General features: G+C 37.3%; 2 protein-coding genes across 7 annotated transcripts; one reads left to right on the top strand and one right to left on the bottom strand.

Annotated features, from left to right (window-relative positions):
* Positions 1-1733: 1733 nt before the first annotated feature.
* LOC120417403 (acidic leucine-rich nuclear phosphoprotein 32 family member A) lies at positions 1734-13976 on the bottom strand. 2 transcript variants are annotated; one of them, XM_039579442.2, is made up of 7 exons: positions 13548-13976; positions 3388-3764; positions 3243-3319; positions 2808-3179; positions 2669-2733; positions 2429-2603; positions 1734-2365 (listed from the first exon to the last, which is right to left on the bottom strand). In XM_039579442.2, the coding sequence occupies exons 1-7, from the start codon at positions 13593-13595 to the stop codon at positions 2310-2312; spliced, it is 1170 nt and encodes a 389-aa protein (XP_039435376.1). In that variant the 5' UTR covers positions 13596-13976; the 3' UTR covers positions 1734-2309. The 2 variants fall into 2 exon arrangements, with proteins under 2 accessions (XP_039435376.1, XP_039435377.1); XM_039579443.2 differs by lacking the exon at positions 2808-3179 and having other exon boundaries at positions 13548-13913.
* On the top strand, positions 6967-23724 carry LOC120417404 (uncharacterized). 5 transcript variants are annotated; one of them, XR_008212507.1, is made up of 3 exons: positions 6967-7351; positions 22783-22941; positions 23010-23724. XR_008212507.1 is itself a non-coding variant. In XM_039579444.2 (2 exons), exon 2 carries the CDS (start codon positions 23088-23090, stop codon positions 23577-23579), a length of 492 nt encoding a protein of 163 aa, XP_039435378.1. In that variant the 5' UTR covers positions 22783-22952; positions 23010-23087; the 3' UTR covers positions 23580-23724. The 5 variants fall into 5 exon arrangements, 1 of the variants encoding a protein (XP_039435378.1); XR_008212508.1 differs by having other exon boundaries at positions 6970-7158; positions 22783-22952; XR_005605458.2 differs by having other exon boundaries at positions 6971-7351; positions 22783-22952.
* The last annotated feature ends 1537 nt before the right edge of the window (positions 23725-25261 follow it).

The following is a 25261-nucleotide window of genomic DNA, read 5'->3' as shown; positions in this document are numbered from 1 at the left end:
AGAATTCTCCAGAGCCATGATCATCGGGCGGTACGATTCCGGCAGTCCCGCCAGCAGCAGTCCACCTACCAAATCCTCCGGAATAACCATTCCGATACCACGCAACTGGTGCGCGGTTGACATCACCGTGTTCACGAATTCCTCCATGGACGAACAGTCCTCCAAGTGCGTCGAACCGAACTTCCTGATCAGGCCGGTCCGTCGGGTCAGCCCCGCGTCCTCGAACGCGGCTTCGAGCGCTTCCCACGCTTCCTTGGCGGTCTTCGTGTCCTTCACGTGACAAAAATTGTGACGTTCCAGGTGCAAGATGATCTTGCCTCGTGCCTTTCGATCCTTGACGGCATCTACGGCTTCATATGTTCCGTCCGCCTTCTTTGCCGGCTTCACAGCGGTCCAAAATTCTTCGACTTCTAGATACGTCTGCATCGCAAACTTCCAGTCGGCCCAATTTTCGCGACCAGCAAGCCGTTCCAAGGCTGGGAAACTTCCGGCTTGACTCATCTTGTTCCGGAACTTGATAAAATTTCTTGAAAAAAAAAAGTAACTGCTTCTCAAAATTCTTCTAAGTGTTCAGTTTTGAAATCTTCCTGGGCCCATAACCTTTTGGGAGATTAGCCAGAGACCGAACTACTTCAGTTGAGTGTTTGCAATAGAATGAATTTTATTTTGGACTGTCGTCCCATTACACCTCCGACTCCCCTATACGTAGTCTACTATGATCTTCGTCGTCTTCCATTAAACACATTAATTTAAATGATAAATCTACAAAAAAAAAATCATTCCATACATAAAGGCATAAAAAAGTTTCATTGGTTAAAGCGCTTGAAGTCATTATATTGTAAAAAGTTATACAATACTAGAATAAGTCAAAATTAGTGAATTTGTGCTTTTCAAGAGTATTTTTTTCTTTCAAAAATTTAAATATAATTCTTAGTCAATCCAAAGTTTAGAACTCATAACAAACGCTTTCAAATTCAAATAATGCGAATGATTGTGTTCAATTTCCTTTTTTTTTTTTTTACTCTTGATATTGAAACCGTCTTGAGTCAGCATTGAAAATCCCCAACGGCAAAAAAATATTTTTTTATTTGGACTTTTCGAGAAAAAAAAAACCCAGAATTTACGATTTTCTATGAATTTTTAAATATAGTGCGATCTTTAAACCACTCCAGTTATTTCAAGTATCTAAGACAATTTTGAGCGAATTTGAGTAGAGTTTTAAGTGAATTTTCTTTCGTTCTCCAAAACAATCACCCGCTTTAATTACTCTTTTTTTATTTAAACAAATACTTTCAGTTAATTATAAATTTTGCTCTTTCATATCTCACCTGCCGCACGCGCGCGTCCATCATTGATTTGCTCACATGACTCGCAGTAATTGTTTGTATTGTTTCTGCAATGTTTTCTCATTTTTACTATTTTTTTCTCTTTTTTTTTGCTGTTTGTTAATATATACTGTGTGTGTTGTAAGTCTGTAAATGTTTGTGTTGTTTTTCTCTATACAGCACTGCTTAATAAATTCAAAATTCAGTTTTTTTTTATTTGGGGGAAACGCGTGTCCAAATGTCTGTGTGCTTCAAGGCAGCGCACCGTCGTCGCTTGGGAAGATAATTTGGTTTTACAACAAGAACATAGTTTGCTGCAACTAAATATCTACGAGGGGTGAAGAATATTTTGGGGTTTCGGGGGGAAAGGATGTGTGTGAGGTGCACAAATACAAGTATGATCGACTATTTATGTTACAGCTTGGCGCTTGTGACGTATGAATTTATTCAACAAATAAAAGTTTAACTGACTCGAGTTCAGCACATCGTCAATACACGTTGCTTTCGCTATAAGAAGTGTGAGTGTTGGTGTGTTTTTGTGTGTCAAAATCTCTAAGACTGTCTTTCTAAATTCTGGCTCTGATTGCGCGTAAAAATCGCAACCGCAACACACGCGCACGAACGCGATCTCTTTCCTACTAATCTCTTACTTCCCTCTTTTATACTGCTGCTACTACCGTGTGTGTGTGTTTGTGTGTGACAGAGGTGATCGCGATTTGATTTTCTGTAAATGTGAATGCCGCACGTTTTGCTTCGCTACAATTGGTTTTTTGCTCTTTTTATTGTAAATTTGTGGTTTTTATACTTTCATTCCTGGATTCTTTTTTTGTGTTTTTGTTTTAAACCTTCCGCTTTCTTTATAGTATTATTTTGTATTCTTACAGTCGAAACTTACGGTTACCACTATCGATAATAATTAAAGTAAAAGGGGGTGTGTGTTTTTTGTTTGTTTTTCGAAAAAGAAGAATACAAACGGTCTGCGATTTAACCGTCGTTACCGTCCAGTTTCCGCTTCTTACCCCTGGCTTCGGCATCTGCGCCTGGAGAAACAAAAACCATAATTAGATCTCTTGATTTAAGTTCCGGAGCACCTTCAAACTTACCCTCAGCGTCCGAGGAAGCCTTCTCTTCTGCACCTTCGCCGCCAGCAGCCTCACCGTCACTGTCGCCTTCGCCATCATGCTCCTCATCGTCCGTGGGCTCGTCAACGTCGTCGTCACCCTCGCCGTCCTCCTCGTTCCAGTCCGAACCGTCCTCCTCGAGGTTGTCATTGTAGACCTACGAGAGTAAAAGTTAGCATCAAGTTTGATTTCTACGACGAAATTTCCGGAAAAAAAACTCACATCGGCCAGCGAGATATCATTGTCGTCTTCCTCATCATAATCGGAGGAATCATCCAGCTCGACGTCTGCAACGAGAGAAAAGATAGAAACAGATCGTTAGTACTCAAGCAACCCAAGCCTTCCCGGTTCCGAAACTAACTCTCCATCAGCTGCTGGTTCCGCTGAACGAAGCAGATCTGATTGAGGAACGCTAACAGGGAGAGGAACGCGACCAGCAGTGCCCCCAGCGACGGGGGGTTTTCACTGCGTGCGACGGCACTTTCGGATTCGTTTTTTCGCTGTATCTCTTCGTACAACTCGTCTAGATCGTCCCTATCGTCGGCAGCATGGGCTTCGGATTTGTCTTCTTGCTCTTCTTCATCCGCATCGAGCCTCAGCTCGAGCTGACCCAACCGGGACTCTAGCCCGTTGACGGCCTCTTCAACGACGGCACGTTTCTGCCTCAGCCGGGCCTCGAACCGCTCCAGTTCGTCCAGATCGATGTCGATCCCGTTGATGGAGAAACATGCGGCTGCAAGGTTTGGGGGCCTCGATCGTAGTCTTACGAAAAGTGGTAACACAAAGCGATACTAACCTTCATCGTCGTCATCGCCACCGCCGTTGGCTTCGTCCTCCTCATCCGAGGGCGCTTCCGTGTCCTCCCGGTCGAAGCTACAACAAAAAAAAAAAGTCTCCCATTAGTACCTGATCAAAAACCCCCTAAAAAACAACAAACTCACCCGTCCAGATACTTAAGCGACGGGATCAGCTCGAAGATCTTGTCCCGGTAGTTCTCGGTGGCGGTGACCTCGTTGTTGAACAGATCCAGCACCTCCAGATTCTCCAGCTCCTTCAGCGGCTTCAGCTCGTCAAAGTCCTTGATCCGGTTGCCGGACAGGTTCAGGTGTGTCAGCTTGGGGCTGCCCGCCAGGTGGCTGACCCCGTTCGAGATGCGGTTGTCGGACAGCTCGAGCTTGCGCAGCGCCGGCAGCTTGGGGAAGTTCTTGAGCGACGTGAGGCCCACGTTGATCAGGCTGAGCACCTCGAGCGCGGTGAAGCTGTCCGTAAGGCCCTCGATGTTTGTGCTGCGGCAGTTGTCCAGGATGAGCTCGGTGATCTGCGGGAGGGGAAGGTGGATTCGTTTCAATTGCGGACTTCAAGGTCAAGGCCCCACATACCAAACTGTTTAATGCCTCTTGAAAAACGGTAGAAAATGCTTGCTCAATATTGCTTGCGTAGAGAAAGAAGCAACCATCTTTTTTCAGTGATCGAAATAAAAACGTTTTATTTGAAAACCTCTTCAGATTGTCACATATTTCATGGCTTGCTCTAACATCCCCTCCTCCTTTCAGTTCCAAAGTCGTCGATACCAAGTGGAATCTCTACAACGGTTTTTCTTGGCTAGGATCATCAAAGAAAAAAATCCTCGTCGCCAATATTGCGTAGTGAAAGATATAACCTTCTTGTTCAGTGGTCGAAATAAGAATGTTTTATTTAGAAACCTTGTCAGCATCGTCAAATTTCATGGCTTGCTATAACACTTAAGTACATAAACGAAATGCAGCTTTCCTTCCATTTTCATTCCAAAAGTTGTACGCAACAAATAAGTCAAAGAATAACAAAATTCACAACAAAACAAAAATCTTGAGTAATTTCCTATGATCAGCATATGTGCATAAAATTATTGCTCCCCCGCGACCTCCCTCGATATCGACGTCGGCAGTTGGGAAGCGCCCCGACCAGCAACGGTTCCTCAGCACATTTTCGCGCGCGCTCCAGAATTTGATTTTTCTGTGTCGGTATGACAACACCGATGTGGCTCCCCCTCCCTTCATCGGTGTGGGTGAGCTCCCGCACTGGCAAGCATGCTCGTTAGTAGTGGTGAGAGGACGACACTCACGCGAGGGAACTCTTCGTCGTGCGAGTGCCCTGTCAAAATATGCATCTTACGCACACATCGGCAACAGGAAGATCGATTTTCAAGCGGGATTTCGTCTCCGCGCGCGCGGAATCAACGACGAAAAGACCTTGAAAACTACATCATCTCGCGCCGAGACCACGTTGTCAAATTGCGCAACACGTGTCGTCGGGTCGACGGTGTTTTGAACCGTCATAACTAAGTTAAAAGTGTCTGACACTTGGAAATGGCCAATCATGGCTTGCATGGCGAGGGGCAAGAAAAAAATCGATCAACAGCCAGAAATGTTTACATTTTTCTCGTCGACCATCGCGCGGAACGAAATGCGGCCTGCTGCTGCCATCAACGAGCGAGGAAAACATTGCTCCCACACCAACAAAGAGGAGACGGTGTTGGTGAAATGCCTAATCGGTGCATGAGTGCCGTGGTCACTCATTCGGAATCGACTAGGTTGCCAGATTTATTGTGAAAGAACAACTTTTTTTGAAGCTATTATTTCAATGATTCTTTTTTCCTGAATAAGGTCCTAAAGCCCTATTTCAATTTTTATCGGTAAAAATACGATTAAAATCATTTCTGACCACATTTTTGGCCCCTTACTCATTCTGAGCAAATTTCTGTTGGGGTGTGTGTAGACACGATTTTTTCCGCACGATTATCTGCCTTATTCTCGTTTTGGGGTCCCCTAAGACCTTATTCAAAATTATGTAGTTTAGTGAAGTATTTCAAAAGTTATGCTATGAAAAAGATTTTTGTAGATGCAAAAAAGGGTGAAAATTGCAAAAGTTTTGGCTGATGAAGATTGGAACAAGGTGTCAAGAAGTGCATTTTCAGTCAAGGAGACCGCGTTATTTTTTAATCGATTTTTAAATCCGTTTTAAATTACCATGGTGTAAAAATATGGAAGTTTACCTGAAATTTAACGATGATTTGGCTAGCAACTTGGTTTGTTTTGAATATACCTTTGACAACAGCCAAACATTTGTTATATATCAACGCGCGTAAACTCTATAACATCGGTTATATCAACGCGCGTGAACTCTAAGTATATGATTATGAAATTAGCATTGTTTCAACGTTCATCTTTTATTTTTATTTTGAAGGATGTGGCAAATATTTTTCAGTTTTTTCTCTCCTACCCATCCAATTAGCTTGAAAATTAGGGGACAAAAAATATTATTAAAAAAAAACTAAATTTCAATAGAAATTTCAGAGCTATCGGCTGATATCAACTTAAATTCTAGTGCATACATCGGAGTTTTTATTCATTTTAAGAATGTTCGGATTTATTAAAAAATCATTTAAATTTTGCGGTGTACAGTAGGTACCACAAAAATGCTTTTCTTGGCTTTTTTTCTTACATTTTGAGAATTTAATTTTAAAAATGGTCAAATAATAAACAAACAATATATTCATTTTTGCTTTTCAAGTGTTCTGAATACTGCTGATACAAGGAGGTTTAAAAACACCCAAAAAGCCTAAAAATACAAAAAATATAAATTAAGAAAAAGTTATGATTGCGTATCAACTGTACTTGTGAATAATGCATTTACCAGCAATTTTTGTATTGAAATGTTGAAATTCTGTCTTGTATTAAAATTTTTCATATTTTTTCTATTTTTTTCATCGTTTATCAAGTAGTGTTTTTTTAATTTAAATTTTAGTGAAAGCGAACACCTAAGAGTTGGGGGAGATTTGCTAATGTCTACGCTCCATCGAAAAAAAAATGTATGAAAAATTCTTGTGTTAGTTTTTAAAAGGTTCTAAAGCCGTTTTTGTATCGGGTTTTGATCAATTCTAGATTAAATTTTCAAAAGTTCCTATCTGCATAGGAAACCCACGATGGATAGGTTGTTTTGAAAATTTAATCTAGAATTAAAGAATGATGCGCAATTTTAATTCAACGTCACCATTCTGTTCATCAGACGATTTTACACAAGAACCATCTGTTTTATTGGTGGTCGTTCCAGGTGTAGGAGTCGTCTCCCTGGTAAAAGTACAAACAACACACAATCCCACTGAGAAATTTGGCTCGAGCCTCGACTCGATTCAGGCTCGATCTCGAGCCAGATCGACTCGAGGCTCAAGCCAAAATTCTCAGTTTTTTTTAAATGGTCCAATAAACCAAATTTCCAGTTTTTGCTTTTTGGTTGTGTTTGAAACCGCCTTAAGTCAGGGGTATTAAAAAACATCCAAAAAGCAAAAACCAGAAATTTGGTTTATTGGACCTTTTCAAAAATAAAAAAAAAGAAAACTCCGGATTTCCTCTATGAATTAGAGCGATAAAGAAATATTTTTAGACAAAGATAATTCCGGCAACCCTGTCGGCACTCACCACCATCAAAAATTTGTATTCTGACCAGCGTGAGTACCTTTCGGTGGGTCGGACCTCGGCCAGACCAACACCACCCCAGTCGCGTTTGAGCGTTCGCTCGATCAAGCAGCACACACTCCTCTTTCGCGCTGGCCATGGACGCGTGCGGCACAGGTGCCCTGGCAGCAATGTGCCCCCGTAATCAGTGTCTCTTTTTCCGATGCGGAAGTGTTGACCGACCCCGCCCACGGTGTTGTGGGCCCCACGCCCACACAATCGGTACGTTCCGACGTGCTCGATCGTCCGGTGCCCGCCCAAGGATCCTCCAAAATCCCCGGAAAAGTGCCTGAAAAGCGAGTGCAAAAACGGTGGAAAAAATTTCTGCTGACGGGGGCTGGATGAAAAAACCAAGATGGCGACCCACTCACTCTGGTGGTGGCGTTGAGTGACCAATCCTGCACGCGTGTTGAGTGTGAGTGACTGCTAGCAACATTTTGCGCTGTGTTGGTATGGGTTATGGCGGCGCCTGTTGGATGCACACACAATCAGAGCGGTACTTGCAGAAATCTTAGTTGTAGTAGTATTGGTGGCGAATCGCATCGAAAAACTTTTGAGTGCCTTCTGCCTTCAAAAAAATCGACGACGGAGTTCCAATCGCATCGCGGTGTCGGAGGACGAACGCGATTACGAAACGTCGTAATAAAAATCGGGTGGAACTCGCACACCCTGTTGTCGTTGGTTTTTCAATGCACGGGTTTTGTCAGTGCGGAACACTCTTTCTGGTGGCGAGCGGAGTAGGACGGAGAGTGCTGCCAGATTTGTGACACTGACTTTCTTCTTAATTTTTTGTTGCTATCTAGGAATTTTTAAATTCATTGATTATCTTAAATTTTAATTTTATCACCTATACTCTAAAGTACAATTAAAACGTTTGTTGGATAGATCAAAGTCAACTGCTTTAATTTTATTAAATAGCGACGATCCTCATTCGAACTAGAAAGCACCTAAATGTAAACATTCAGTTTTCAGTTGTTCGAATTGCCATTTTTTCATCCGCTCATTTCAAATTACTATTAAGTTTGTTTTCAAATCAAACAAAAATACACTGTTTAAACTTGAGGACTAATTACAATCACTTAGCTTAGCTGAAAATGATTTCCACTATTTAAACAACTTATTTTGTAAAACTGTTCATAGAAACTTGCTTGCTCACTTTGTATTGACCTATGTATCACTCGGTTTCAGTAGAAAACGCCATTTATGAGCTGTAATTGAACGTCAATGTGCTGATATGGCAACATTAGCGGCACGATGGAGTTAGATGCTGTTCCCCTAAATGTTTCTTATTCTTTACGAAAAAATGAAATTTGAGTTTAATAATTACTTGCTGTTTGAAAATAAAGCCGAAGGTTGAGCATGCCACCACTAATTACACAGGAAAATGTCAAATATACACCTTTTCCCGACATAAAACATGTACGCCTTATCAGATGTTAATATAACCATGGTATTTAGATGATGAATATTAACGTCTTACTCGGGGTGCCATTTCTCGCAAAATTTGCACTTTCCTGTTACGTCTTTACATTAAGAAATCTATTGCAAAACAACAAAAACATTGATTTTTAGTTTTCAAGATTTAAATTTTTTATTGTATCTCGCTTTCTTTTCAAAAGGACCTATGTACGTAGGAAAATCGTAGGGCATTGGGTGTTTTGAAAAGTAATATTGGTATAACTTTTACATAAGATTTTTGTTGAATATTTTATCAACATTTTTTTTTTCTAAAATACGAGGACATTTGATGAATTCCATCTTAACCCTCTAACGCCCAGAGTTTATCAACTGTTTTAAAAATAGTAAATGCATAAATTTTGGTCCAATATCCCTAGATTAGCTTAACTTTGGTCCACAAAACATTGAATCCATGCAAAAAAAAAAAAAAAAAAAATTAGTGGTGAACCAATGCTCCACCGGTAAAATCTTTATCTTCATGGCTTATATGTATGTAAAATTGATAAAGAAGATTGAAACTGCCTCTAACATCATTTTCTTACAATTTATTCATTGTTAAAACTTTAAAAGAACCAGTTAAATTTCTTTCAATAATTCTCTGATATTCCCATACAAGTCCAAAAACAACAAAAATATACAAAAATTGATGTTATAACAAGTTTATTGACCGCATTACAATCAATTAAATCCTTTTTCATTGAGTTCTTAGCTAGTAAAACTAGTGCTTTAATATTTTTGCAAAAATACCCGATTTATGTTTACATTTTGGTCTGTAAAAACAGTCGTACTCCATCAATGTGGATGAAATTTAGTCAGAAGTTAGTTTATATGAGTTGACAATATTAAAAAAAAGCTTTGCCTTTGTGTTCTACAATATCAGCAATTTAAGCTTCATTTTAGGACCCAATTGACCCAGTCTCTCCCCATAGAAGGGGAGACATTAGATCAAGTTACACCAAAATGACACTAGAGAACAATACATGGGTCAAAACAAGTCATCCAACATTGTAACTCGGGGTTCGAAGGCCATGCTACGCTCCATTTTTTTTTTAATTTGAATGGAGACGAGGAGAGGGGAGGAGGGGGTCCAAAAATCCATTTTTCTGCGTTACGATATAAAAAAACGCTCCCTTAAAATAAAGAATGTTTACGTAATTTTGTATTTTGTCGATATTTGCACGATAAACTAACAAACTGTGTTTTTATTCCGTGATCGTCAATGTATGAATAGTAAGTAAGTATCTGTAAGGATAATCCGCGGTAATTTCAAATGAGCTAAGGAACTTTGAAACTAGATGTTAACAATCTGTCTATCTCTCCAGTTTTTATAGAGTAATCTACGTGCGCATGTATTGCGTGTACGTACACGAAGGGTTTTAAGGTTAAAATTTGTACCCGCCAGCAAAACAAATGGAGTGCTAGTGTGCGTGAGATTGGGCTTAGATAACTCTATTCAGGTGTTTGGATACCGTAAAACGGGGTGACTTTGATAGCCGGGGTGACTTTGATAGGTTTGCGATTTTTCCGCAAAATGAAAAATACAATTAAAATACGTACGGAATTGTTTAGAATCATATTGACCGTGGTAGAGAAGTGTTCAAAGTACCTCAAAAAGAACTTTTCATATAATTTTGAAAAGTTTAGAAAGTTAGTTAACTATAATAAAGAAAATGTCGATAAATAGCATCATTTTAATATTCTCAAAGTGCCATGGTTTTCTCAATGAACCTGATTTTGAATCAAAAAATGGAATGCATTTTCGGATTCTTTGGACAATTTTCTACTAGGAGAAGGTAAAATAAATTTGTAAATAATTGATATTATGTGTTTTGGAAACATAATTCAAAAAAATCTCCTAATTTATAGGCATTTTCAGTAGATCAAACTTCATATAAAATGTGAAAACAATCTATTCTTGCTTCGATTTCAGTATAAAATGCCATATGAATCGATAATTTTATAATCAAAACTAGTTTAACAAATTTCAGGCAAAATTCCGACCTTTTAACAATTTTACCTTAAATTCATATGTATTTTGTTTAAAAGCTTATAAACTTAGTTAACTAAATATAAACATTGATTTTTTTATCTTAAAAACTGTATCAGCTACTTTAGTGATGGTACATTTAACGTACAAATAAAGTTTGATCATCTTAAATATGATTTTAACAAGAAAACTACTACTATCAAAGTCACCCCGGAATTTAAACTAAGATTTTTTAACGTAACTATTTTTTTAAACACTATTGAAAAAGCTTTTTTCCATAAAAGTGCATGAACTTTGTGTGGCCTACCCCAGTACACGTTTTGAAAATAATAAGCTTCAGAAAAACCTTACCTGTTGGAAAATATTCCAAAAACAAATTGAAATCCTATCAAAGTCACCCCGGTTTACGGTACAATGAATTATAGCATATTAAAAGAGTATAGATTCATCAAACGTTAATTATTTTGAACAAATTAATTAAAATATCTTCTTCAGTTTCAACACTGTTAAATTGTCGCTCCCCTCCCCTCTCTTCAAAATCTGCCCGAAAAATCAGAGAGCAAACTTTTTTTTTTGTTCAAAATACTTTAAAAAAATTATAATGGAAATTGAAGTGCAATTGAGGTTTTGCAGCGCGACTGTGTTTCTAATGTAGGTGGCGCCAAAATGAGGTTATTATGTATGCCTTTCTGCCGGATTGTAGAACAAAATCGCTTATTTCTCATGATTCCCTGCATCAATCTTAATGAAACTGGTTGCAAAATACGAGAAATTTTTTTTTGCTCTAAAATAATGAACATTAATTTTTGAGCGCGCAAAAATTTGTGAACTTTTTCTTTAAAAAACTTGTTTTGGAACACGATAAAATGAGTTTCCCCGTATATATCAATGAAATAATCAGTTATATAGTTGATAACAGATGTGTTAACGTATATTCAACAATTTTTATTGATTTGCCTTTCTTGAAAATAGTCCAAATCAGGGGAAAGTGGGGCAAGTGATCATCTTATTCCAGGTCTTGACTTAGACTTTGATAGAACAAATTAAAAAAAAATCCAGTTTGTTAATGTAAAAATTGATTTTAAAATTTTTGATTTTCCGTACGTTCTACTCAACTAGTGGGGCAAGACGAACAACCCGTTGGGACAAGAGGAACAATGCATGAAACAACATGTTAATTTGCTTTTTTTATCAACTGATTATCAGTTTTTAAGTACTTTTATGTATTTATTTTCGAATAAAATATGTTGTTACAGCACTTCGTATTTTTTCCATACTATAAATCCATATGGTGCCCTTGCCCTACCTGAACATGATTTTTAAAAGCTCTCAACAAAAAAACAAAAAGTTAAATCTTACTTTCAAATAGGTGCAAGTCATTGATAGGGACACTACTGATCTAGGAAAAATAGCATTTTGATAAAATGAGCCTTAAAACAAACCCTAAGCCTTGTTTTGTATTTTCCAAAAATTATAAGAAAACTAAGGTTTTAACAAAAACTTCATTCAATCTTATGCCCCGTGGCGTTTGCGTCGTTTTGGCGGTTATGTGGTAGTAGAATCAGCTAATTGCATTGCTAGCAACAATTCCTCATACTGGAAATAATCAAAAGTGTAAAAATTACGGCCGTACGAGCGATTGTTCCTCTTGCCCCATATGGTCGTCTTGCCCCATCTTCCCCTACTATCTTTTTCTAAATTTAAAGTTTTCTCATAGAAAAATCAAACAAATATTCGAAAGTTGTACACCTAATTGTTGGAAATATTTTTTCTCATCCGAATCCGGCATAAGTTTTGTAAAAAATGTTGATTATGCAGGAAACAAATATTTTTTTTCAAAAAATCATAGGTTTATGCTTTTTGAAAACAATTAAAAATGCTTTTCCTGCGTTATGAATCATTTTTGGCATGTTTGGGTTTATTCAAAAAGATTTTAAATTAAAAAAAATGTCGATGAAATGTTGTTTTTTGCTAAATTTTTGTTATCGTCAAATCTTAATTTTTATTAGAAAAATAATGATTGCAAAACAACTGAACTAGTGTAAAATGCTTTTTCAAACACTTGTTTCATTCAAATGTTGAGGCTACCTATGACTTATTTTTTTCTTCAGAATAACACTCTGTAACACCACCACAAATCTGGCACCACTGGCGGTTCACCACTGACCACCGTCGCTCCGTTGCCACCGCACACCGATATGTGTTGCGTTTTTTCTTTCGTGTGTTACCCACCACCACTTCTTTCTTCCTCGATCGAAGCAATATGGCGGCTGATTTTTCCTTCCCCATTGATGAATGATTAATTTATTAAACTTTTTTCAAACTCTAAACGAAGCCTGAAATGCCTCAGCTTAGAATTGTTGGGGGTTCACAACTTGTCAGCGCTTCTGGTCTGAATACCCAGCGCGCGTGGGATTCCGGGAGTTCCGTCGCGAGAAGTCGACGAAATCGATGTTGGGAAGCGCGAAAAATTCTTTGGTCTTTGCTGATAAAACGGGACACAGATTTGGATGTAAACATGCCGCCGCCGCCGCCGCGTTTGGGGGAGGTTGGGGAGGAACATTAGAAGATTTTCCGTAAGGGTTGATTCGGAGGGGTGGAAGGAACTTTGAGTTGAAATTTTCACTTTTTCTATTTCAATCAAATTGAGGCAAGTTTTCTTGGTGTGTTTTTGGTAGTTTTGACTTTTTCTTCCGCCGAGCATCCGCACATATTGATTGAATGCAACACTGGGGGGAAAGGGGTCCTCCTGGGATGGCCAAGTGACCATAAGGTGCTGGACCTTAGGAAAACCGTCCAGTTTCGCCGTAATTTGCACTGTGACAGTCGGTAATTAACGCAGAAGGCGTTGTTTTTCAGCTGCCAAGCGAAACGACGCACTTTGAGGTTAAATTGCTTCCGTTCGGTTTGTTAGCTAACTTGGCCCACTACGGATCGTGCGGTGCAGCCTGGAACCGGAAGTGCCGGTGCATCCCGCGGCCAGGAATTTGCGAATGTGCGTGCATTTCGGACCGTGCACACACGCACACAGAACGCGCCAACGCGGAGCGAGCGGACGCAGGTGGCGCGGGGGAGATAGCGCCCCAAAAAAAACCGAACACCAAATTAAGCGTGGCCACTGGTCCCCCCTCCCCATCCGGAATCGGTGCCGCCCGGACACACTTACCTGGTCATCTGGCAGGCCGCGTTTTTCCAGCGCTACTCGCTTCTCCATTGTTGTTTTGCTGCTGCTGTGACGTTTATGTCCTTAAGTTGGCCTGGCCCCCTGAGGTCTCAGACTCGGTCCCGCTGCCACTTCCGGAAGTCTCCTTCGACGGTAATCCACACGCACCACGCACCGATTACGCTTCCACCAGCCTAAACCACTCCAAACACGCGAAAAACCGACTTTTTCCGGGCCAAATTATTCCGCCGAAATTATCGCCAGAAAGCTCACACAGTCGTCTTTTACAACTCGCAAGTCAAACTCGCGTACACCGACCGACGACGTATGACGTGAGTTCTTTTGCGCACCACTACACCTTTAAACCTTCGAGAGTGCCCCTCGAAGACACTCGATTTTTATTTCGTCGAGTCTTTTTCTTGTCGAACGGTGCGTGTGTTGGTGAAGGCGAGCGGCGCGGCAAACACCTGGAAGAGAGTTTGAGAAAGCAAGAGAGAGAGAGAGAGAGAGAGAGAGAGAGAGGGTGGAATGAGTGACTGATGCCGGTGCGAGAGAGGGTTGGCGGTGCGGTGGCGGCGCGCGATTGAAACTGCTACAAGTGTTTGGGGGTTGAAGGATGGATGGATTCTGAAACAGGAAGTGCGTTTTATGCAAGAATATTGGCCATTGCAAATTTTATTTCAGGTTTTCGTCCTTTCATATTAAATTATTCATCAAAAAAAAAAAAAAAAAAAAAAAAAAAGAGGGGGCAGAATAAGCTGTTGACTTAGGTATATTCAAATTTGTATTGAAACTTTTTTGAAAATCGATTGTAAACTAATCAGCATACATTGGATAACGTTTATGAATGCACTTTTTTTTATCAAAAAAAAGACTTCTTCTTTTCACAGATTTTCAATTTTGGGACCCCAGATCGGTAAAAGACGCGTCTTATTAAGATAAAAATATTTTCATAAATTCATTGATATTTTGTAAATTTTTCATAACTGTGATGACGTACAAAGCATTTTGTTATACTTTTAGTTCCGAAATTCAGAAAATCAGAATTATAAATAGAAATTTAGTTTTTCTTATTTTTTTAATGAATTGAAAATTGTATATTTCTACAGAATCGGCCACAATTCTCCAGGAGGCCATCCCATAGAAATCTATCGTCAGGATCGTTATGAACAATAATATCAGAAATCTGAGCTAAATTTTAGGACCAAATTACTCGAAGGGCAGAATTCGATAAATTTTTTTTATAAACCATAGCTATAGGGTAATAAAATTACCGTAATTGAAAGACGCAACTTTTGGTACCCAAATGTATAGGTCATTGCTAAAATTATAAAGTTATCGTTGTTTTAGTGAAAAAAGTTGTTTTTTTTGCCGATTTAATCAATTTCCCGTTTTTGCGCTCGGCGCGTCGAAAAACCTAGATTTTATATTCAAAAAATCATATCTTTGAATCCTGTTAAGAGAACTCCTCCCATTTTTGAGTATGTTACGTAAAACTGTCTGAGGAATCATATATAAATCTTGACTTTTTTTTGATAAGGTCCTATAAACAAATGTAAACATTGAGTGTATCCCGCTTACTCCGATGGACTTTGACATAAGGTGTGAAAGGGATACACTCAATGTTTACATTTGTTTATAGGACCTTATCAAAAAAAAGTCAAGAAATATATTTAGACATAGGCTCTTTGTCCAGACCAGGGTTGCGAATGAGCGAGCGCGCACGGAAGGCGCGCTCGCTCCAGCTGGAGCATGAGTTTTTATCAGGTAGCTCGTGCTCGCTCACGCTCACCGGAGCGTTTTGCGCTCACGTGAGCTGGTGAGCCAAAGTAGGTAGTTGTTTTCTCCTGTTGAAGCATCTGCCTGTTTGAAACAAAGTTTCTAGAACTATCTCAGATTAGGCAGCTAAAACAAACAAGAAAGTGGTCAAACGAACGAAAGTAAGCAATGAAATGGATTTAGTCGGCGAACTGAAATATACGTTCTATTTTAAATTCAGAATTAGCCAAGGGGCAGAATGATTCACTTTTGAGTGAGCTAACAAAAAGCTAACTCATTCTTAATGTAAAAATTCATTGACGTGAAGAGATGCATTGATATGTACAAACAATTGAATTAATTGACAAATTATGTTTATTTTAAGTTTCTAGAATCTGGAGTTTTGACTCAAGGTGGTTTTAAAAACACAAAAAAAAATGTTTATAAAAACTCAGCAGTAAGCTTTATAAAAGTTATAATCATCTCTCATATTTGGAACATTTCACATAATGTCCATATTCAAAAAAATCATTTATTGAATCTATAAATGAACATTTTCAGGGGCTTGGTAGCGGAAGTGTTAAATATAATTAACTTGGGGGAAGAGGAGCCACCCTTTATGTGGTAAAACAAAATAATGACAATTTATATTATTTCATTCAAATGGGTTATTTCAAACACTAGCAATTTGGAGGCTTTAATGTAAAAAAGAACTGTTTCAACAATTTTACCTCATTTTCTAAAATGAGAAAGAGAAAGATTAACTTTATAAAAATGATCAGCCGCCCTTGCCCCAGCAATTGTCTCTACTTACCAGGGTTGTTAAAATATCAAAATATCAGCTCTCAGCAACTACAATTATCCCGCATGAATATTCATGCCTCAAATACAACTGCTCTTCTCTCTTCATTGAAACTCTCAGCGCCGAACATAGCCGAACACGTTTTCGTGTTTACACACTCGCGATTGACAATTTCCTTTTCTCTCTCATTCCCGCTTCCACGATCATCCTACCGCAACAGCGTTTAACCACAAAAGCCGCCACAAAACCAATTTCGCAAACGCAGTTTAACGGGACGTCATGCGTGGTCGGTTCCTAATCGCCATCTCGCGTTCTCTCATTGCAGTTTTCGGAGAGATTGAGAGACTCAGCGGTGAGAGCGCATAGTCGAGGAAAAGGGGAGGAGTGATAGAGAGAGAATGACATCGCTGGGAATCACGAGACACAAGAAGAGATCTCGAAAGCTATTGTGACGGCCGCTATGCTCTCGGATATTTTTGGTGCAGAGATAATCTATTGATAGCTTTTTTATCACTCATTTGCAACACTGCTACTTACCTTATCTATTTTTAAGGTAAGCCCGATTAATTCGAAAATATTTAAATTATCAACTCTGACTGTAGTTCTCCAATATGATTTTACCCTTGCGAATCCAATTTATTATTCAAAAACATAGTCAATGAAAATAAGCTATTCCAATTAATATATAAAAAAATGTTCCTAAGTGATGTTTCCACTGACATGCTGCGCCTTAAGCAAAAAATCTAACTAGGATTGAAAAACAAAAACATTCTCAAAAACGTAAAACGATTCGCGATACTTCCAAAGTGAGCGCTCCGTGAGCGAAACATTAGCGAGAGCGCGAGCGTGGGGCAAACGCGAGCTGAAAAAATCGGAGCAAACGTGAGCGCGGGCAAACTCCTCACGAATGAGCGAAAAATGAGCGCTCACGAGCGCGTGAGGATCGCAACACTGGTCCAGACACTGTCAAAACGGCATTTTAACTAGACTAGATTTTTGAAACTTCTGTTAATTTTTTCTAGAAAGGCCAACTAATCATCATTTGCGTATAAGACAGACAAGTAATGATTTTTTGAAAAATGTGTTTTTTTTGCGAAAATTGAAGAAAATGGCAATTTTTTGGACCACCTTAACACGGCGTAGGTCACCTGAATGGCCAAACAAAAAAAAAAAAAAAAAACAGGTCTAACTATTTCGGCCAGGGAACCCCCAAAATTTGAGCACGATCCGAATTGATGAATTAGGAAATCGATGCACTAATTTAGTTGGTCTGTATCCTCTGTATCCGTTCTAACCGAAACCATAAATGATATCGAAATGGTATCTACTAAAAAAAATTACCTGGACTTTTCACACAAAAAATTTAATTGCTCAAAATAACCATCTATGAAAATTTGATTTTTTGGGTGTTTTTAGATGACAAAAATAAATCTTCTGAGCTTTGGCACAAGATGGTCAAAATTCATTTGACAGTGTTGCCAATTTTTGATTTTTGAAAAACGTTGAAAATAGTCGAAAATATTTAGAGGTAAAATCAAATTTGATATCGAAAAGTACTTACCATAAATTTCGATATTGTTCACAATTTTTAGTTGATAACATTAATTTTTTTTTGCAATTCCGTCGTGAAACTACTTACTTTTCCTGTCATTCTTGAACGACGAAATAGCCTACTTTTCTGTACCAAAAATAACAGAATCGAATAGCAACACTTTTCAAAATAAATGCTGAATAGTTGAACTTTTCAGCACTTGTTTCGAAAAGTAACACTTTTCAACACTTTTTTGATTTAAACAATTTATTGACAAAATACATGAAAATTCGACTTAAAATTTCACCCAATGGGTGTTTTTCGAAATTTCAAAAAATGTTGTATGGAACTCGTTGCAAAACTTGAAATCCTCTTTTTGCAACTTGTTGCATAAACTACTATTTCGTATCTGTAGAAGCATTTTATTAAAATTTGAAAATATTTTTATTCGAAACATCGCAAAATTTCATAATAAAGAAAAAAAAACTATTTTAGTTTTGCATTCTTGACTCGATACAGCCTCTTAAACATAAAATTTGGTAAAAATGAGCCTTTTTCAGTGTCATCTCAAACCATTTTTGAAAGAAGTTTGAATGAGGTGAGGTTGGAAAATTTTTCTAGAGAAATGAGAATAGTTTTTTTAAAATAGTTTTTAACCTTTTGAGCAGGACATATAAGATTAAAATGAAGCAAAAATACCCCTGATAACAATTTTGTTGACTCGATATGATTACACAAACTTGTATGAAAATTTAGCAAATTTTATTAGTTTTATTTAAATAATGTTAATGGTTAACTATGACAAAATAGCCATGCTAAGAACCGTAACGAGCGCCGTCACAGCCAAAGTGTAAGGAAATCGAAACAACTCGACAAAATATGATTGGAGCAAGGCAACAACAACACAAATCAAACTGTGTGCCGACGACATCATCATCATCATCCACCGAGCACCCTGTTGTTTGCGTGAGGAAAGTTCAAAATTTTCTGCAAGTTTTTCCTTCCCCTCTCTCTGTGATCTTGGCCGGTTCTTCTAAACGCGGTTGACTTGTTTGTTTTTCCAAACAACTTTCCTTTTCTTATCTGTTTTGGACTCGTCTGACCTTAATTAGGTTTGTAAAGGTCGCATTTTTCGGCGTTTGAATTATTGAACTTGCACAAATTAATGAGGTTTTTTACAAAGTTGTTTTGAAGCTTTTCATTTTCACTTACCTAAAACATATTTTAAATTTTATAAATCACTTCACTATGAAAAATTTGCACCAGTTCAAACTTGCAATTTTTCTTGCCCAAAAACTACCCTTTTTCACTGCCAGATGAGCTGCGACGTCTTGTCCGACAGCTTCGCGAAACTATGTTGCCATCATCACCTCACCATGCTCTACACATATGCTCACTCCTCAACACACAATAATAATGCAAAACGGTCAACCAACGCAACGATGCGGTGGGGGAGGGCCAAGTGGGGTCAGGCGGGTGGGACCGTTTGAAATTTACACCGCGTTTTTGTGAGTCAAAGCTCGCCGATTGGGGCGAAAAATCACCAAAGTCGAAAAATACAGGGAGCTCTTTCGCATCTGTGTTGGTGGTTGGTCGGCGAGTTTTGGAGCTGTGTTGGTATCGGTAGTATTTTCGACGAAAAACTACCCCCCGTGATCACCAACACTTGGCACGAAAGAGTTTCTTGGGGGTGAGTTGGGAGTAAAAAAATACAAAATGCATCCGGCGAAAGGAAATCGAGCGGAAAATGAGTGCGCGGTTATTTTGGGCTTTGCAGGAAATATTTATTTGTGAGTGTTTTGATAGCAGTAAGATGTTTTTCTGTTTCTGTGAAAATTAAAAAAAATTAAATTTTAAATTTTAAAGTAAAAAACTGTATACAAAAAAAGGAAATTTTATTCCTGCGAATGGGTACATCTTTTATGTCAGGGAAAATGTGTTATTTGAATTCTAAAAAAAAATACAACTTTTTTTTTGTCCACATTTTGTCACTTTTTCAGTCTAAATTTATTCTAAACATGTGTGTTTCGCACACCATTTAATTTTAACCCTTTCTAATTTAAACAATTTTTAACTTCTACTACCGAAAATTATCGAAATATCAATGTATGTATGTATGTATGATCTACAATTCCTGTGTCCTGGAATTGGAAAAGTCTCAAAGTGCCTTATTTGATTTAAAATACAAAATTACCATTTATTTAAAATAGTTTACCATCAGCTGTATAATCTTTTGTGAAAATATTTATTTTCCGCAATATTTTATGCGCCCACTATTTTTTTTTGAGATTTTGAAAACAAAAAAACTTGAAACTAAATTTGCAATGGCTCTATGCCAATTCTTTTAAAAAAAAATCTCAGGCTTTGGAAAAATTTGAAAAAATACAAAAAAAAAAAAAAAAAATTTTAAGATGCAAAATTGGATTTGAAATCAGAAAGTACTTTTCAGAATTTTCGCTAATGTTTTTTGAGTTTTTTTTATTTGTTTTTCAATAGTTATTGTTTTTTTTTTTAAATTAATTAGTCTATTACTCTTTGTAGGTTGAACCTTTAGTTGCTAAAAAAAACTACAAAAAGAAAAAAAACAGAAAAAATGTAAAATAAAAAAAATATAAAAATTTAAATTACAAGCCTAGGTTTCATCATTTGGACGAAAAAAGTGTTTTTAAATGCATTTTACACGCGTCCAGTTGCTTTCCAATCACTAGTTTTCAAAATATCAATTTATTGACGGAATTTTTTTTTCGCGAGAAAAAAAAACTTTTCGTGGGACTGTACAGGAAAGTTCAAAATGTTTTTAAAGGAGTTCAAACATGCTAATTATGATTATAAACGCAGGAAAATGCATTTTAACTGGTTTTCGATTGATTATACTTTAATTTTCGTTAAAATTTTGAAGTTTTTCGAAAAAATATTTTTTTTTGCCTCCTGATTATTCAGGCCGATTTTGAGGGAGGTGCGGGGGGCGACCTACGCTTTGTAAAATATTTACAACGACCTTATCTTATGTGTTTTTTCAATACTTTTTTTTGTGAATTAATGATTTAGTTAATATTAATTTTGTGGTTCAAACATATTATTAACAATAAGCAATAGTATTTAAAAACAATAATAGTTTTTGAGAAACATAAACATCTGAGATTCTTTTGCAGATTTGAGCACCAAAATTTCTTTAGTAATTTTCAAACAATAATTTCGATTTATTTAAAACAAAAGTTATGCACTGTGAAATGTATTTTTTGAAGAAACAAGATGGCATTTAATTCCTAAACCATTTATTAAACTCAACCCCCGGTGGTTGGTCACTTTTTCGTTTGACACTTTTTCAGTTTGTTGGTTGGTCAAATTCAAACTAAAAAGTAACGAACTGTCATTTTTTACGCAGCGTTCACGCACACTATCACAACAATCGATTGGTAGTGTGTGTGAACTCCGTGTAAAAGGGGTGTCAATCTAAAAAGTGACCCCCTTCGTTTGACTAGTGTCACAGCTAGTGTCAAACCATCGGGGTTTGAGTGCATTAAAAATGTTTAATTTTCGGAAGCTCGGGATTTCGTGGTTTTGGGGAATTCCCGGGATGACGCACTAGCGAAAAATCTAGTAGATACCATATTTACGATTTTGTGAGAAAAATACCTTGTCACATTGTTTTACTTTACTTCAACTAAAGAAAACTAAACTTAACCAAAAATGGTAGCAGCTGAAAAATGCAGGTTTCGGGTAGTAGGGGAATTATACCCATTTTAATCAGTCTAAGCCGTTCGACCAATTCTCATCACTTTGGCATTTTTCCGCTATTAGATCAACATTTTCAGATACATCAACAATGGAAAGTTGCTTGCTCACTTTTATTTGAACTATTTATTACTTTGGAACAGTCAAAAACACTTTATGAAAGTAGTAATTCATGATCAAAGTGCTAATAGGCCGATAATAGAAATAGGCTGAGAAAGGGTATATTTCCCCTACCTAATTTCTTAAACTTCGTCACTCACCCGTAACTCATTCGTATACGTATACATAAAACGGTACCAAAGTGGACGTGCCGAGGTGATGATATAAGTGCATCGCGGGGTTGATGCTGGGTGGCACAAGCATGGGGCGCAGTTATCGTTGAACAGTTGGACGGAGGTTGTTGTGGTGTGAAATGTGATGCATTGAAAAAGCGGATGGTAAAATGTGATTTCTTCTACACAATTTGTTGTTTAAATGTCAATTGTATACACACCAAACTCTAGTTACTGATTTCAGCCAAGATACCAGAATTCTATACTCTCGATTAAAAAAAAATCTTTAAAGTAGAAAAGTGAAATTTCAGCCAAGTATGCTAGCTCTGAATTAAATTTTAAGTTTCAAGCCTGAATTTCGAAATTTTAAAACAAAAATTATTACAAAATAATTTAAACATCATTACAATTATAATACTTTTATAAAGAAAATTGTAAAATATTAATGAATTTATGATAATAATTTCCTAAACTTTTACGTTTTGTACTGATCTCCCGAGCAGACGGAAATAACTTGGGAATAACATTTTTTGATTTTTTTGTTATTGGATTGTTATTGTAATAACAGACTGATACAATTTTTAGTTATTCTTCGAACAAATCTTTGTTATTATTTTTTGTTATTTTAACAACTAATCCGATCATCCCCCATCTTCCATAACAAAAAATGATATTCCAAAGTTTTTTTGGCTTTCAATCAATATCAGACCAATAACATATTTTGTTATGATAACTGTTATTTAAATCTTATGCAAAAATGGATTTTTCAAGAAGAATCGATAACACTCTCTGCTTTTTTAACAGTATTTGTTATTGAAATGGCATGAATTTTGTTATTACCGTCTGCCCGGGCTGTGGTTAAAATTCAAAATTTGTAAAAAAAGATTTTATATAAAATGCATTAATAGGCATTATACAATGTATTCTTAACTGTTTACAATTAAGAATTTTGCAAGTTTTGGATTTAAAATTTTAGTCAGGACAAAATCTTGGAATAACATTTGCAATGGGCTAATCTCAGAATATAAAAAAATATACCTGAAAGGGTTATAAAAATATTATATTTCAAGACTATCAAATGCATTCATAGTTCCACAGCTCTGTTTATCACAATTTTCAAATGTTTTTTTTTATTTTCAGGTTTCACCGGCTGTTGCTCAAGGGAATGAAAGGAGAGTTAATTATGACTGAACGCTGCATTCAACAGCCGTTTTCCAGACTCCGAGCCACTCGTTGGTTGATTGCTCAGCAATATTTGCTGTTGTGATATTTGAATCAGGCACCCGAGTGAGCACGTATGTATGTGGCCGGTATACAATACATATAAAGAGATTATCAATATGTTTAAACATGGATTTAATTTGCAGGTATTTGTTATCATTCACATTCATCAGTAGTGCTTCAAACAGCATACAACGCAATTCAGTTAGTTTTGGACCGGCAGCATGGATCCCGTTTGGATTTTATTTGGAATATTCGGATCCATTGTAATATGGGCTGTTTGGAGCTGTTTCGACACCACTGTGCGGAAAAACGAGTGTAAATGCTGTGGCCACAGGGGCCACAAGGCGGAGCAATGCTTTCACCGGAATCGAATCTGTGAAATTTGCCACGAGGGTGGCCACATCGCATCGGTTTGCACCAAAATATTCGAAGCGGAAAATTCCCAGTTCAAACCTTCCGTCGTCCTGTGGGCGCTGACGTGGATTGATTACTTCTGCACAAGTTCGGACAACCGAACTTCGCGGTGCAAATCTTGCGGGGAAAGGGCCCACGGAACGTGCCAGTACGCCGTCAGGAGGTGCTTCCGGTGTCGCGTCAAGGGTCACAAGTCGTCGGCCTGTCCTGGGAAGAAGCTGTATCGGAAGATCGTTTCGGTGGTGAAGACTGGAGCAATTGTTGCGGCTGTGGTGTTGTTTTTGTATTTACAGAAATAGAAGCGAATCCATTGTACTGAACATTCCAGCTAAAAAGATGTTTGAAATTTCTATAGAATAAGTGAGGTATTTACTGTTTGATGCTAAAAAAACAATGCTGTGATGTGATGTGATCAAATGAAACAAATAAAAACAAAAAATCAGATGACACGATTTATTTTATTTACTGTGAAGATTCGTTTCGATACTTAACTTATTTATGATTTTCAAAGCCCTTCCTATATCATCGTTGATCGGAAGGCACGGCGTCGGGTGGATTGTGTTTAAATTTTTCGAATAAGGTTTTATTTTTTTGCGGTGAAAAAGCCATTTTTGTATAATGATCGAAAGACTCACTGACAATTTGGAACGTCGAGTTAATAGTGGAGCAAAATAACTGTGTGTGAGTAATTTTGTGTGTTAACCAGAAATACCTTCCCATAGCATCGTTGCTCGGAAGGCTCGCCGACGGGTCTGTTATGAAAATCCTCCCCATAGCGTCGTAGCTCGGAAGGCATCGAAAAGCCAATACCTTATCCTACTAACCCAAAAAAAATATTAATCACGTGATGCTTGAAGGAGATGCTGTGGATTCAACGGTCTCAAGCGGTATCAGCAAGTATATAGCGAAAAACTGTATGCTTGATGAATCTGCAACTTCAACTATCGGACTAACATTCCTCCCTTTCGTTGAACTGCAGGCTTCTTGGGAGGGCGCCGGTATTGACTAATAAAATATGGATCTTCAGAGGTTAAACAGTGAACGGATGGTTGGCTCCCACTGATCATTTTTGATTCATTGTTTAACTTCAGCTGATCTGTCAATAACGGAGTAGCAGCTCATTGGCAGTCAACCATGCTCATGCTCATGCTCATGCTCATGCTCATTCGTTGATCCTATTTAATATGATATGAATTAAATCAAAAAGTTATAACCTTGTCCACATTTCTTTATTCTATTGTTCTATTGAAAACGTGTTGAAATTTGCATTTATTTTGAACTTTGTTTCAATAACACTCACAGCTGAGCAGTTCTCTAGGATTTCGGTCATTCGATTTTTTTTTTGTATTTTTTAATCCGACTGAAACTTTTTTGGTGCCTTCGGTATGCCCAAAGAAGCCATTTTGCATCATTAGTTTGTCCATATAACTTTCCATACAAATTTGGCAGCTGTCCATACAAAAATGATGTATGAAAATTCAAAAATCTGTATCTTTTGAAGGAATGTTTTGATCAATTTGGTGTCTTCGGCAAAGTTGTAGGTATGGATACGGACTACACTGGAAAAAAATGATACACGGTAAAAAAAATTTGGTGATTTTTTTATTTAACTTTTTATCACTAAAACTTGATTTGCAAAAAAAGACTATTTTTATTTTATTTTCATATGTTTTAGAAGACATAAAATGCCAACTTTTCAGAAATTTCCAGGTTGTGCAAAAAATCACCGAGTTATGAATTTTTTAATCACTACTGATTTTTTCAAAAAATCGAAATATTGGTCGCAAAAATTTTTCAACTTCATTTTTCGATGTAAAATTGAATTTGCAATCAAAAAGTACTTTAGTGAAATTTTGATAAAGTGCACCGTTTTCAAGTTAAATCCATATTTAGGTGACTTTTTTGAAAATAGTCGCAGTTTTTTTTAAATTAGTGCACATGTTTGCACACTTTTGAAAAAAATATTTTTGAAAAGCTGAGA

The sequence above is a fragment of the Culex pipiens genome, chromosome 3 (assembly GCF_016801865.2).
Source record: "Culex pipiens pallens isolate TS chromosome 3, TS_CPP_V2, whole genome shotgun sequence".
NCBI lineage: Eukaryota > Metazoa > Arthropoda > Insecta > Diptera > Culicidae > Culex > Culex pipiens.
The sequence above is the reverse complement of the archived record's forward strand: the minus strand, read 5'-3'. Positions and strand labels throughout refer to the sequence as shown.